This window comes from Lactuca sativa, chromosome 8, assembly GCF_002870075.4.
Source record: "Lactuca sativa cultivar Salinas chromosome 8, Lsat_Salinas_v11, whole genome shotgun sequence".
Classification (NCBI taxonomy): Eukaryota; Viridiplantae; Streptophyta; class Magnoliopsida; order Asterales; family Asteraceae; genus Lactuca; species Lactuca sativa.
In genome coordinates, this window is record NC_056630.2 from 116,877,087 (window position 1) to 116,887,614 (window position 10,528).

Consider the following 10,528-nt stretch of genomic DNA (forward strand, 5'->3'; position numbering starts at 1 on the left):
TTCCTTGTGGACAATGGGGCACTTATGCTAGCCCCCAAGCGGGTTGTTGTTGATCTGATTTACCTCTCACATGATACTCCTCGGGTAGCTCTAGGATTAATATTAATAGAAGAATAATCTTTTTGCAGAAAAATGTCAAACTAAAACCTAGTGGCTAATAATTAAAGTTTTTTTCAGGTGTGACAAGAACGGGGACGGCTTGCTAACGGAGGAGGATGTAAAAGAGGTAGATATTATATAAAGGAGCCATTTCTGATAAATTTTCTTTGTTCTTCTCAATCTAAATCACATATCATTGTTTAAAGTTTTCGGTTTTTCTTATGTTGAAGGTGTTGATAATGAGTGCATCAGCCAACAAACTTTCGGCTTTCAAGAAACAAGCGGGAACATATGCAGCTCTAATCATGGAAAGACTCGACCCTGACCAGCACGGCCACATAGAGGTAATTATATCCTAATAACTATATAGTTGATGATCAACTTACTACTTATATTTTTATATAATTTTAAAACATCTAATAATCATATTCATTTAATTAATTTGATTATCTAACAGATGTGGCAACTTGAGACATTGTTAAAAAGCACGACATCTAAGGAAACATGCAAGTTAACCGCTGAGGACACGACTGATCTAGCAAAAACGATGATTCCAGAAGATTACAGAAACCCCATGAGAAAATTCTGTACAAAAATGTTTGAATCAGGGCTCGAACATTGGAAAGTAATGTGGGTATTATTTCTCTTTTGGGAAATGAACATCGCACTGTTCATGTGGAAATTCCACCAGTATAACTTGATGCCATCGTTTCAAGTCCTGGGATATTGCAGCTGCACTGCAAAAGGCGCGGGTGAAACCCTAAAGTTCAATATGGCTCTCATTCTCCTTCCTGTATGCAGAAGAACACTTACATCCATTCGAGAAACTTTCCTTGGAAAATTACTACCTGTTGATGAGAACATCAACTTCCATAAAATCATCGCCCTTGCAATTGTAATAGGGAGTGTGGTTCACACAGTGGCCCACTTGTCGTGCAATTTTATAAGGCTGTCGACTTGCCCTAATAACCAGTTCATGGCTGTTTTTGGAGCTTTGTTTACAGAACAGCCAACTTACATGGACCTATTGTTAAGCATCCCCGGGTGGACTGGAATTGTAATGATGATTTTAATGGCTATTTCCTTCCTCTTCGCTACAAGTTCTTTTAGGAGAAATGTCAATAATTTGCCTAGGCCATTTAGTGATTTGGCTGGGTTTACTTCCTTTTGGTACACTCATCATCTGCTGATTATCGTTTACTTCTTGTTCATCGCTCATGGCTACTTCTTAATCCTCACCGTAGGATGGTATAGGAAAACTGTATGTCGCTTTTACAACTTTTCTGTATATACACACACACACACAAACGATTTTTGCTTTTGATGAAAAGTTTGACAAAATTTTGTCAAAATTGCAGACGTGGATGTATCTCTTGATTCCAATGGTGTGTTATGCTAGTGAAAGAATCCTTACAACTGATCATACACTGAAAGTTGATACCATTAAGGTGACTATATATATAACTCTCATGCAAGTCCTTATGTTTCTTGTTCTCTACTAGCTAGAAAACCCTAATTTCTTTTGTACATGTTGTGTAAATGCAGGCTATCATATACACGGGAAATGTGCTAGCATTATACATGACTAAACCTACAGGATTCAAGTACAAGAGTGGAATGTACCTCTTTGTACAATGTCCAAGAATATCACGTTTTGAATGGTAAGTGTCAATTAGATTCATATAGGATAAAATCCAACATATATAGAGACAGATGAGACTGCAACCATGCTACTTGGATCTTGAATTGACAAAAATGAATTATTCATAAATGTGGATTTACTATATATGACAGGCATCCGTTCACTATCACTTCTGCACCTGGAGATGACTACTTAAGTGTGCATATTCGTACTTTGGGAGACTGGACAAAAGCACTTAGAGAAGAATTCGCAAAGGTCAAACAATGTGTTAATATATACATCTCCATTCACTTCTACCTCTTCATCAACTGCATGTTCTCTCTTAATCTGAATTCTAAAACACAGAAATGCAGGCCAGCTGTGAGGCTCAGCAGAAGAACAGTGTAGAAGGAAATCTTGTCAGAATCGAAACTAATGCCAAAGAATCACAAGTAAAGTGAGTTCCATAAAAAACTAAGGCTAAATCACCCACTTTTACATAAATTTATTTTAATTTTCACTTTTTGTTTTGGTAGGTATCCTAAAATCTACATTAAAGGACCTTATGGAGCACCAGCTCAACATTATAGGAATTACCAAGTCCTGTTACTTATTGGCTTGGGTATTGGAGCCACTCCATTCATCAGTATTTTAAACGACCTCCTACACCACCTAAAACAATCGGTAAGTAAAAAATAGCTATTGAAAAGGAAACATTTTAGATAATAAAAAAAAAATTTGAGAGTACACTTGTTTTAACTGCAGAGATTGGGGGATTTTAATCTGAATAAAAGAGCTTACTTTTATTGGGTAACAAGGGAGCAAGGCTCTTTCGAATGGTTCAAAGGTGTAATGGATGATATTGCAGAAAATGATCACAATGTGGGTCATTAACCTTAACTTTTAGTATTTTATGTTTTTCGTTATCAGTGCATACCATTTCATTTAATTAATAGGTCATGTATGTGAATTATTGCAGAACATAATTGAAATGCATAACTACCTAACGAGTGTGTATGAACAAGGTGACGTGAGATCTGCACTTATTTCTATGGTGCAGTCTCTGCAACTTGCTAAAGATGGAGTTGATGTTGTCTCTCAGAGTAAGGTATAAACTTTCTTGAAATATATGATGACTTAAAACTTAATCTGTTCTTTATTTTCAAGGATTTATTTTCTAACAACAAACAAATCACGGCAGATTAAAACACATTTTGCAAGACCTAACTGGAGAAAGGTATTCCAGACCTTGGCAACTACGCATAAAGGTTCTAAAATAGGTAAAGCATCACACTCATTACTACTATCTTTTCTAATATTGATTATTATAATGGTTATATATTTGGTTCTAGTGTCGGGCTCTATTGGGAAAATGGTCTCATAGATTCTCAATAATGCGTCCAATGAAAAGAAAAAGAACTTGAATGTCGAAAACTAGAGAAAAACTAGTCTTCAGAGAGAAAAATTCACTATCAGATAAATTATTACAATCACATAGACTAATCTCTCAAACCAGCCCCAAATTACACCCACACCCTCCAAAGATTCAACTCACACCTTTCTAAACCATGAGGCAAGAGAAGAAAGAATGAAACAAACAAATACTTAAAACCATATTTGAGAGCAGCACCACTCCACCTTTTTATAAAAATTCCATATTAAATATTAGCCAACAAATCTCAATAAATCTACGTTGTATGTGCTTATCATCATTTTACAATTTCCGTTTCCATCGAATTGCAGGTGTTTTCTATTGCGGGGCCCGGGCACTTACAAAACAACTAAGAAATCTCTGCAAAGAATTTAGCCTAACAAACACGACTCGCTTTCATTTCCACAAGGAGAATTTCTAAAAAAAGACGAAAAAAATGTACCAACAGTTTTCGCTATGACATGAGATCATTTGTAGATCTGCAGGTCTCTATCAAAGTTCTAATGACAGCGGGATTAATTGCTATTTTTTGAGAACAAGAGCTTTTGTTATATATAGAGACTGGTAGCAGATCTTTGTGCTGCTGTTGGAGAATTGTTGCATGTTTGGGCAACCTTGTTTTGTGTAGCTTAATCAAATCTGCCTCTTCTCCTGATCCCGAAAGATAAAATAAAATAATGAGGATCTATGCTTAGTTTAGTTTATCAGGCAATGATTTGTATCGTCTCATAAAATCCCTCAACCTTGAGTTTAACTTTTTAATTGGTTAATTTACACTGTTATGGCAATTCAGGTATAGTGATTGAGGTATGCAAATGAAAAAGGTATACCAATGAACTAAATTCCTTTTGCATAACGGCATTACAAATTCACCATCAAAACAGCATAGAACTAAACCAATTTCTCACAATTGAAAATAATTCTTCAATCAGTAACGAACTAACAATTTAACAACAAAAATAACAATAAATACCTAATTTTCAGACCCAATCATCAGCTTCGAACTTCAACATCATTGTTGTTGATACTCCTCAAGCTACCCCTTCTCGCTTTTCTTAAATACATTCATTGAGGTATACGAGCTGGTAAAACGCCGGAGTCGGAGATGGTTGTAAAGGTAAGTAGACGCCGACTAAAAACTGCATTCTCGGAGGTGAACAGTTTCCCAAATCCCAATTGGCATTAATTTATACTTTGTTGTGAATTACTTATCAACTGAAGTTTACAAATTGCCCCTATAATATTTGTCAATGTGTACATGCAGTCCCTCGATAAAATAAATGAATTGAAATGTGACCACTCTGCCATGTCAACCTCTCATTAATTTTGACATTTGTCATTTTATGGTAATTTTGAAATAAATATTATCCACTTGTCAATTTTTAGTTTATTTCAATTTTTAAAATTAAAGTCATATATTTATATATGTAAAGTATTAAATATATATATATATATATATATATATATATATATATATGATATTAAATTGCAATAAATATGTATCTTCTTTATTTTAAAGTTATACATTAAAAAATATTTTATGTTTACACTTTAATGTTTAATCTTTTTTTTAAATCAATCTGTGTAATACACGGGTTTCACACCTAGTTTATTTATTTAATAAAAAGATAATGACATAAAAAGCTAATATATTTTTTGATTTTTACATATTTAGGAAAAAATAATTTAATAGGATAATATATTTATTATTTTGTACACATTTAGTCCTTATTATTTTTGTGCATATTTAGTGTTTAATATTTTTTTTTCAAAACAAGTTATTTTTGTTTTTGTACCCATTCAGTACTTATGAATGATTTTTTTGGGTTTTTCTCACGACATCTTACGTGGGACAATCCATTGATGAGGTGTTTGGGTTGTTGATGTTTATGTTCATCACGATCTCGACTGTTTGGCTGCGTAGGTCTTGTGGTTTGGCTTAGGTCTTGTGTTTTGAACGTCGTAACTTCTTTATACAATATCAGATTTTAACGATCTTTATATTCATGTGTTCGATTTTTTAGTCTACTACAACTTTCGTTAAGATTACTCCTATTAAAATGCAATATATTTTTACTTACGATTTTATACCAAAATAATAATAATAATAATAATAATAATAATAATAATAATAATAATAATAATAATAATAATTCATACATGCATTCTTAAAAAACGTATGGATATAGAGATCGTAAGTAAAAATATATTACTTTTTAACGGGAGTAATCTAAAAAAAAAATTGTACATTTTAACAAGTTGAATGGGTGAATGTGAACGAAAAAAAAAAACTAATTGACTAAATGTGTACAAATCGATTTGTACATATTTGGCCATTGAGTTTTTTTTGTCCACATTGACCCCATCAACTTGTTAAACTGTAAACATTCAGTCTTTATGACCGGTTACTTCAGGTTAGCCAGGAAAAATTGCTTAATAGGGTAATACATTTCTTATTTTGTACACATTTAGTCCTTAATATTTTTGTACACCTTTAGTCCTTAATATTGTTTTTTCAAAATAAGTCTTTTATTTTATTTTTTTGTACTCAAGTATTTATGAATGATTTTTTTAGTTTTTTCTCGCGACATCTTACGTGGGACAATCATTAATGAGCTGTTTGCGTTGTTGATGCTTATGTTCATCACGATCTCAACTATTTTGTTGAGTAGGTCTTGTGTTCTAAATGTCAAAACTTCTTCATACAATATCAGATTTTAACGATCTTTATATACATGCATTCATAAAAAAAACGTATGGATATAAAGATCATAAGTAAAAATATATTACTTTTTAACAGGGGTAATCTAAACAAAAGTTGTAGTAAACTAAAATACAAATGCAAGGATATAACGATCATTAAAATTTGAGATCATATGAAGAAGTTATGACGTTCATAACATATGACCTAAACAACCAAGTAGTCGAGATCGCGATGGACATAAACATGAAAAGCCCTAAAACACCTTATTAATGATTGTCTCACGTAAGATGTCGTGAGAAAAATCTAAAGAAAGCATTCATAAGTACGAATGAGTACAAAAGCAAAAATGACTTATTTTGCAACAAAAAAAATATTAAAGACTAAATGTGTACAAAAATATTAAGGACTAAATGTGTACAAAATAAGAAATATATAAAATTATTAAGTCATTTTTATCGGCTAACTTAGAGTAGCAGGTAAGGATGAACATATGGATCGGGGAACCGGCCGGAACCGGTCGGGCGGGACCAGGACGATATTCTTGTGGATTTTTGGAACCAGGAACCGGAACCAACCAGAACTAGGGATGTCAACGGGACCAAACGGGAGCGGAAATAGCTGCCCCCGCCCCCGCTCCTGAAATCAGTTGTTACCCCCGCCCCCGGATCCCCCGTTTACATAGTCCCTGTTACCTCCATCACCCCCGATCTTGCCCCCGTTCCCCCGGTTTATAAGCTTAAAATTCGATTTTTTTTTTTTTTTTGCTAAAAAACTGCTTTGTTTTAGGCTAAAAAAAACTATTTTTAATAACTTTAAAAACTTAAAACCTAATGTTTTAGAAACTAAAAAATTAAAAATCCAACATTACAAAACGACAATTCCAACAATCTTACAAATATAAAATACGACAAATCCAACATTACAAATATAAAATACTTACATGTCCAAACATATATGATCAATTCGCTACATCTTCAACATCCATTAATTGGAAACGGAAAAGTGAAACCTACACTAAACCTAAAATTAGAAAATCTATTTTGTATATGTATTTTATATTAAATATATATTTTTTACATAAATGTATAGTCGGGCGCCCACAGGAGTACGGGACAGAAATACCGACTCCCGACCCTAGTCCCAAAAATAAATGGGGTTTAATTCTTCCCCCGCCCCATTCCCGCTCCCGGTTTTTTTAAAAATTTTATCCCGTACGATATCGGGGTCCCGCGGGAGTGGGGTCCTACGGGGGTTTTTGACATCCCTAACCGGAACCGGTAAAACCAGCAAAAACCGGAACCTTATGTTGCTATTTTTCAAGGACCGGTTCCAACATTTTAAGACACAACAAGAACCGGAACCAGTAGAACCAACGGTCCGATTCAGTTCCTAGTTTTCACAAAGTTCGGTTCACGGGCCGGTTCCAGCCGGGTCGGTTCTTTTGTTCATCCCTAGTAGCAGGTCATAAAGATTAAATATGTACAGTTTAACAAGATGAATGATAAAAAAAAAAAAAAAAAAAAAAAAAATGTGTATTATTACCCTTTTAATCATTATACCTTAAAAATGTTAACCGCTTCATTGCCGGTAATTCTTCGAAGGTCAAAACAACTCAAAACCATCATTCTCGCCGCCCCCGGCCTAGTGGCGGCAATGACAGTGTAGTGGCTAGAGCACAGGTGTGAACGTATTTCATGGTAATATTGTAAGGATATGGTGATAAGCAAAATAAGTGGAGCCTATATTTTTTGATCGGTAATTACAAATTTCTTAACGAATCTCTGATTGTCTCCCTCACAATGTCCGAAAATCACTCACTCGCCCATGCATACCCCTTTTTTGCAAATATTCTATTACCCAGTTGTCGCAAATTATTACCTCTAGCAATGGGTATGCCGCCCAATCACCACCACGTTAATGGCACCCTCCTCCACCCCACACCGCCACCCTTCTAACCGCCCTACCATCCGCACCTCCGTCTCCTGGCTCCTCCTTTCCTTGTTCTTCGTCTACATCCTCTACTATTCCACCGTCCTCTTCGAACCCGCCCCCACCGCCACCAACTCCGGCAACCACTTCTCAACCACCGAAAACCTCAATAGCAACACCACCACATCTGAATCTGTACTCCGGTTTGACACCGAACTCAAACACATCGCGTTCGGCATCGCCGCCTCTTCCCGGTTATGGCGGTCCCGGAAAGAGTACCTCAAGCTATGGTGGCGGCGGGGGGAGACCAGAGGTGTTGTTTGGTTAGACAAACGTGTAAAAACCACAGAAAACGAAAACCTACCGGACATCCACATCTCCGGCGACACCTCAAAGTTTCCGTACACAAACCCAGATGGTTTCAGATCCGCGATACGTATTTCCAGAGTGGTGTCGGAGACGCTCCGGTTGGGTATGGAGAATGTACGGTGGTTTGTGATGGGAGACGACGACACTGTATTCGTCGTTGAAAACCTAGTGAGAATTTTATCTAAATACGACCATAATCAATTTTATTACATCGGAACGACGTCAGAAAGTCATTTCCAAAACATATTGTTTTCATATGGGATGGCGTATGGCGGCGGTGGGTTCGCCATCAGCTACCCATTGGCGGTGGAGTTAGAAAAGATGCAGGACAGATGTCTTCAAAGATACCCTGGGTACTACGGGAGTGACGACAGAATGCACGCGTGTATGGCTGAACTAAATATCCCACTCACAAAAGAACCCGGATTCCACCAGGTTGGTCTTATAAATTCTTAAAAGTTAAAACTTAAATCTCTGGAATTACTTATTCCATTCTGGAATTACTGATTCCATTCCAATGTGCAGTATGATGTGCATGGGAATCTATTAGGTCTATTATCAGCGCACCCAGTAACACCATTAGTCTCACTCCACCACCTCGATTTTGTCGACCCGATATTCCCGGGAATGCCGAGACCCCTAGGAATCAAACATTTACTGGAATCAGCAAAATTCGATTCCGCTAGTGTCATACAGCAATCCATTTGCTATGAGAAGAAAAGGGAATGGTCGATTCTGGTGTCATGGGGTTTTGCAGTTCAAATTGTAAGGGGGATTCTATCACCTAGAGAGCTTGAAACACCTACTCGCACGTTTCTAAATTGGCACAAAAAGCTTGATTATACAGCTTATGCGTTCAATACTAGGCCATTTGCAAGGAACCCATGTCAGAAGCCTTTTGTTTATTACATGAGTTCAACGAGGTATGATAAAGAAAGGGGGAGAATAATTGGGATTTATACTCTTCATAAAGAGCGTTACCCTTTTTGTAAATGGAAAATGGAATCCCCTGAAACGATTGATACTATTGTGGTGTTAAAGAAGGAAGATAGTCTTCGTTGGACAAGGGTACGTCTTTTTCTGTTTTCTCATCCTTTTTTCATTATCTTTCATTTCAAATTCAATAAGTTCTATTTTATTTATGTTGCAGGCTCCAAGAAAGGATTGTTGTAGAGTCTTGCCAGCTAATAAGAAAGGGATTTTATATTTGTGGGTTGGTAATTGTCATGAAAATGAGGTTGTTGAGTTGTAGACTATTTACAAGGGGTGCCCTAGTTTTCTAGAAACGTATTCATCAGCAGACTATGAAAAGAAATATTGATTGATCAATGTAGGAATATTTTAGAAAATTTATCTTTCTCATTTCGTGTGTAAACTTTAGATCAAACTTTGTATTATACCTACGATAACAAATGCTGCATCTGCAGTTGATATACTCATTATACCCTTGGGCTGTCTTATTCAATGCTAAGGTATAACCACATGGAGTTATCTTCTATTTCTTCTTCTATGTATACTACTACTTTAGTCTAATTGTAGTAGAAAATGGATAAAAGGAAATGAGTAGTGGTTGAACAGTTTTCCCATACAAGACTTATGTGAAAAGCTGGAGGAGGATCCTTTACCTTGACCATCATTTTTCTAATACACTATGGTGCATCTTCATTGCTTATGCCTGGATATGAGATTGCATCATGGGAAACTGTATATGATGCTTCTAGCTCATGTGGATCTGATAACAACTTGTTAGGTTCACGAGAATCAGAGAATGAGGCACTTGGATCATGTGAAACTGACAATGGAGGTTTTAGCTCATGAGACACTGGAAATGAGGCATGTGGCTCATGAGAAGCTGTTAATGGTGCATTGTGATCATGAGAATCCAAGAATGACACATGGGGCTGATGAAGAACAGCTAATGAGGCGTATGGTCCATTCGAAAGTGACAAGAAACCATCTGGTGGACTTTCTAATGCCAACACAGTAAGATCAACATCTGTTTCTGCATTCTTTTGCTTCGGCTTCTTGGTTCTTGGGACAAAATGAGTTCTCCCATCTTTGGTTTCCAACTCCACTAACAAAAACAAGTAATAAACATCAGATGTATAGATATTTGATTTGAACAATTTAGATAAGAAACACTACAACAGGAAATTTTCAAAATAACTTTCATAGCACAAAGCATCATTAGAATTGTTTCGAATTGACCACACATATTATCCACAGTTCTAGATAACAACAAACAGATTATAACTCACTCCAGTGTTTAGCACCTAGAACTTTCTCATCATTAACATATGGTCACAGTTTCCTAGGGTTTTGAAATCGTTGTATAATCAAATTGATCTCCGCATTTGCCATTATTTAATATTAC

The 10,528-nt window shown here is 35.8% G+C and overlaps 2 protein-coding genes across 2 annotated transcripts; both read left to right on the top strand.

Moving 5' to 3' along the window:
* Positions 1-317: 317 nt before the first annotated feature.
* On the top strand, positions 318-3,144 carry LOC111886578 (putative respiratory burst oxidase homolog protein H). The gene is made up of 10 exons (XM_042897290.2): positions 318-1,360; positions 1,458-1,547; positions 1,645-1,760; positions 1,894-1,996; positions 2,095-2,177; positions 2,257-2,404; positions 2,486-2,602; positions 2,700-2,828; positions 2,922-2,957; positions 3,073-3,144. Exons 1-10 carry the CDS (start codon positions 557-559, stop codon positions 3,142-3,144), a joined length of 1,698 nt encoding a protein of 565 aa, XP_042753224.1. The 5' UTR covers positions 318-556.
* Positions 3,145-7,405: 4,261 nt separating this feature from the next.
* On the top strand, positions 7,406-9,505 carry LOC111886577 (uncharacterized). Its single transcript, XM_023882825.2, has 3 exons — positions 7,406-8,589; positions 8,680-9,222; positions 9,305-9,505. Exons 1-3 carry the CDS (start codon positions 7,774-7,776, stop codon positions 9,404-9,406), a joined length of 1,461 nt encoding a protein of 486 aa, XP_023738593.1. The 5' UTR covers positions 7,406-7,773; the 3' UTR covers positions 9,407-9,505.
* The last annotated feature ends 1,023 nt before the right edge of the window (positions 9,506-10,528 follow it).

What these genes read in the sequence shown, in the direction of transcription:
- LOC111886578 (XM_042897290.2), top strand. Translation starts at nt 557, where the DNA reads ATGTGGCAACTTGAGACATTGTTAAAAAGCACGACATCTAAGGAAACA. An exon ending in TTAGAGAAGAATTCGCAAAG is followed by an intron (nt 1,997 to 2,094) that starts GTCAAACAATGT and finishes ACAGAAATGCAG; the next exon opens with GCCAGCTGTGAGGCTCAGCA. An exon ending in TACACCACCTAAAACAATCG is followed by an intron (nt 2,405 to 2,485) that starts GTAAGTAAAAAA and finishes TTTTAACTGCAG; the next exon opens with AGATTGGGGGATTTTAATCT.
- LOC111886577 (XM_023882825.2), top strand. Translation starts at nt 7,774, where the DNA reads ATGGCACCCTCCTCCACCCCACACCGCCACCCTTCTAACCGCCCTACC. An exon ending in AAGAACCCGGATTCCACCAG is followed by an intron (nt 8,590 to 8,679) that starts GTTGGTCTTATA and finishes TCCAATGTGCAG; the next exon opens with TATGATGTGCATGGGAATCT. An exon ending in ATAGTCTTCGTTGGACAAGG is followed by an intron (nt 9,223 to 9,304) that starts GTACGTCTTTTT and finishes TTTATGTTGCAG; the next exon opens with GCTCCAAGAAAGGATTGTTG.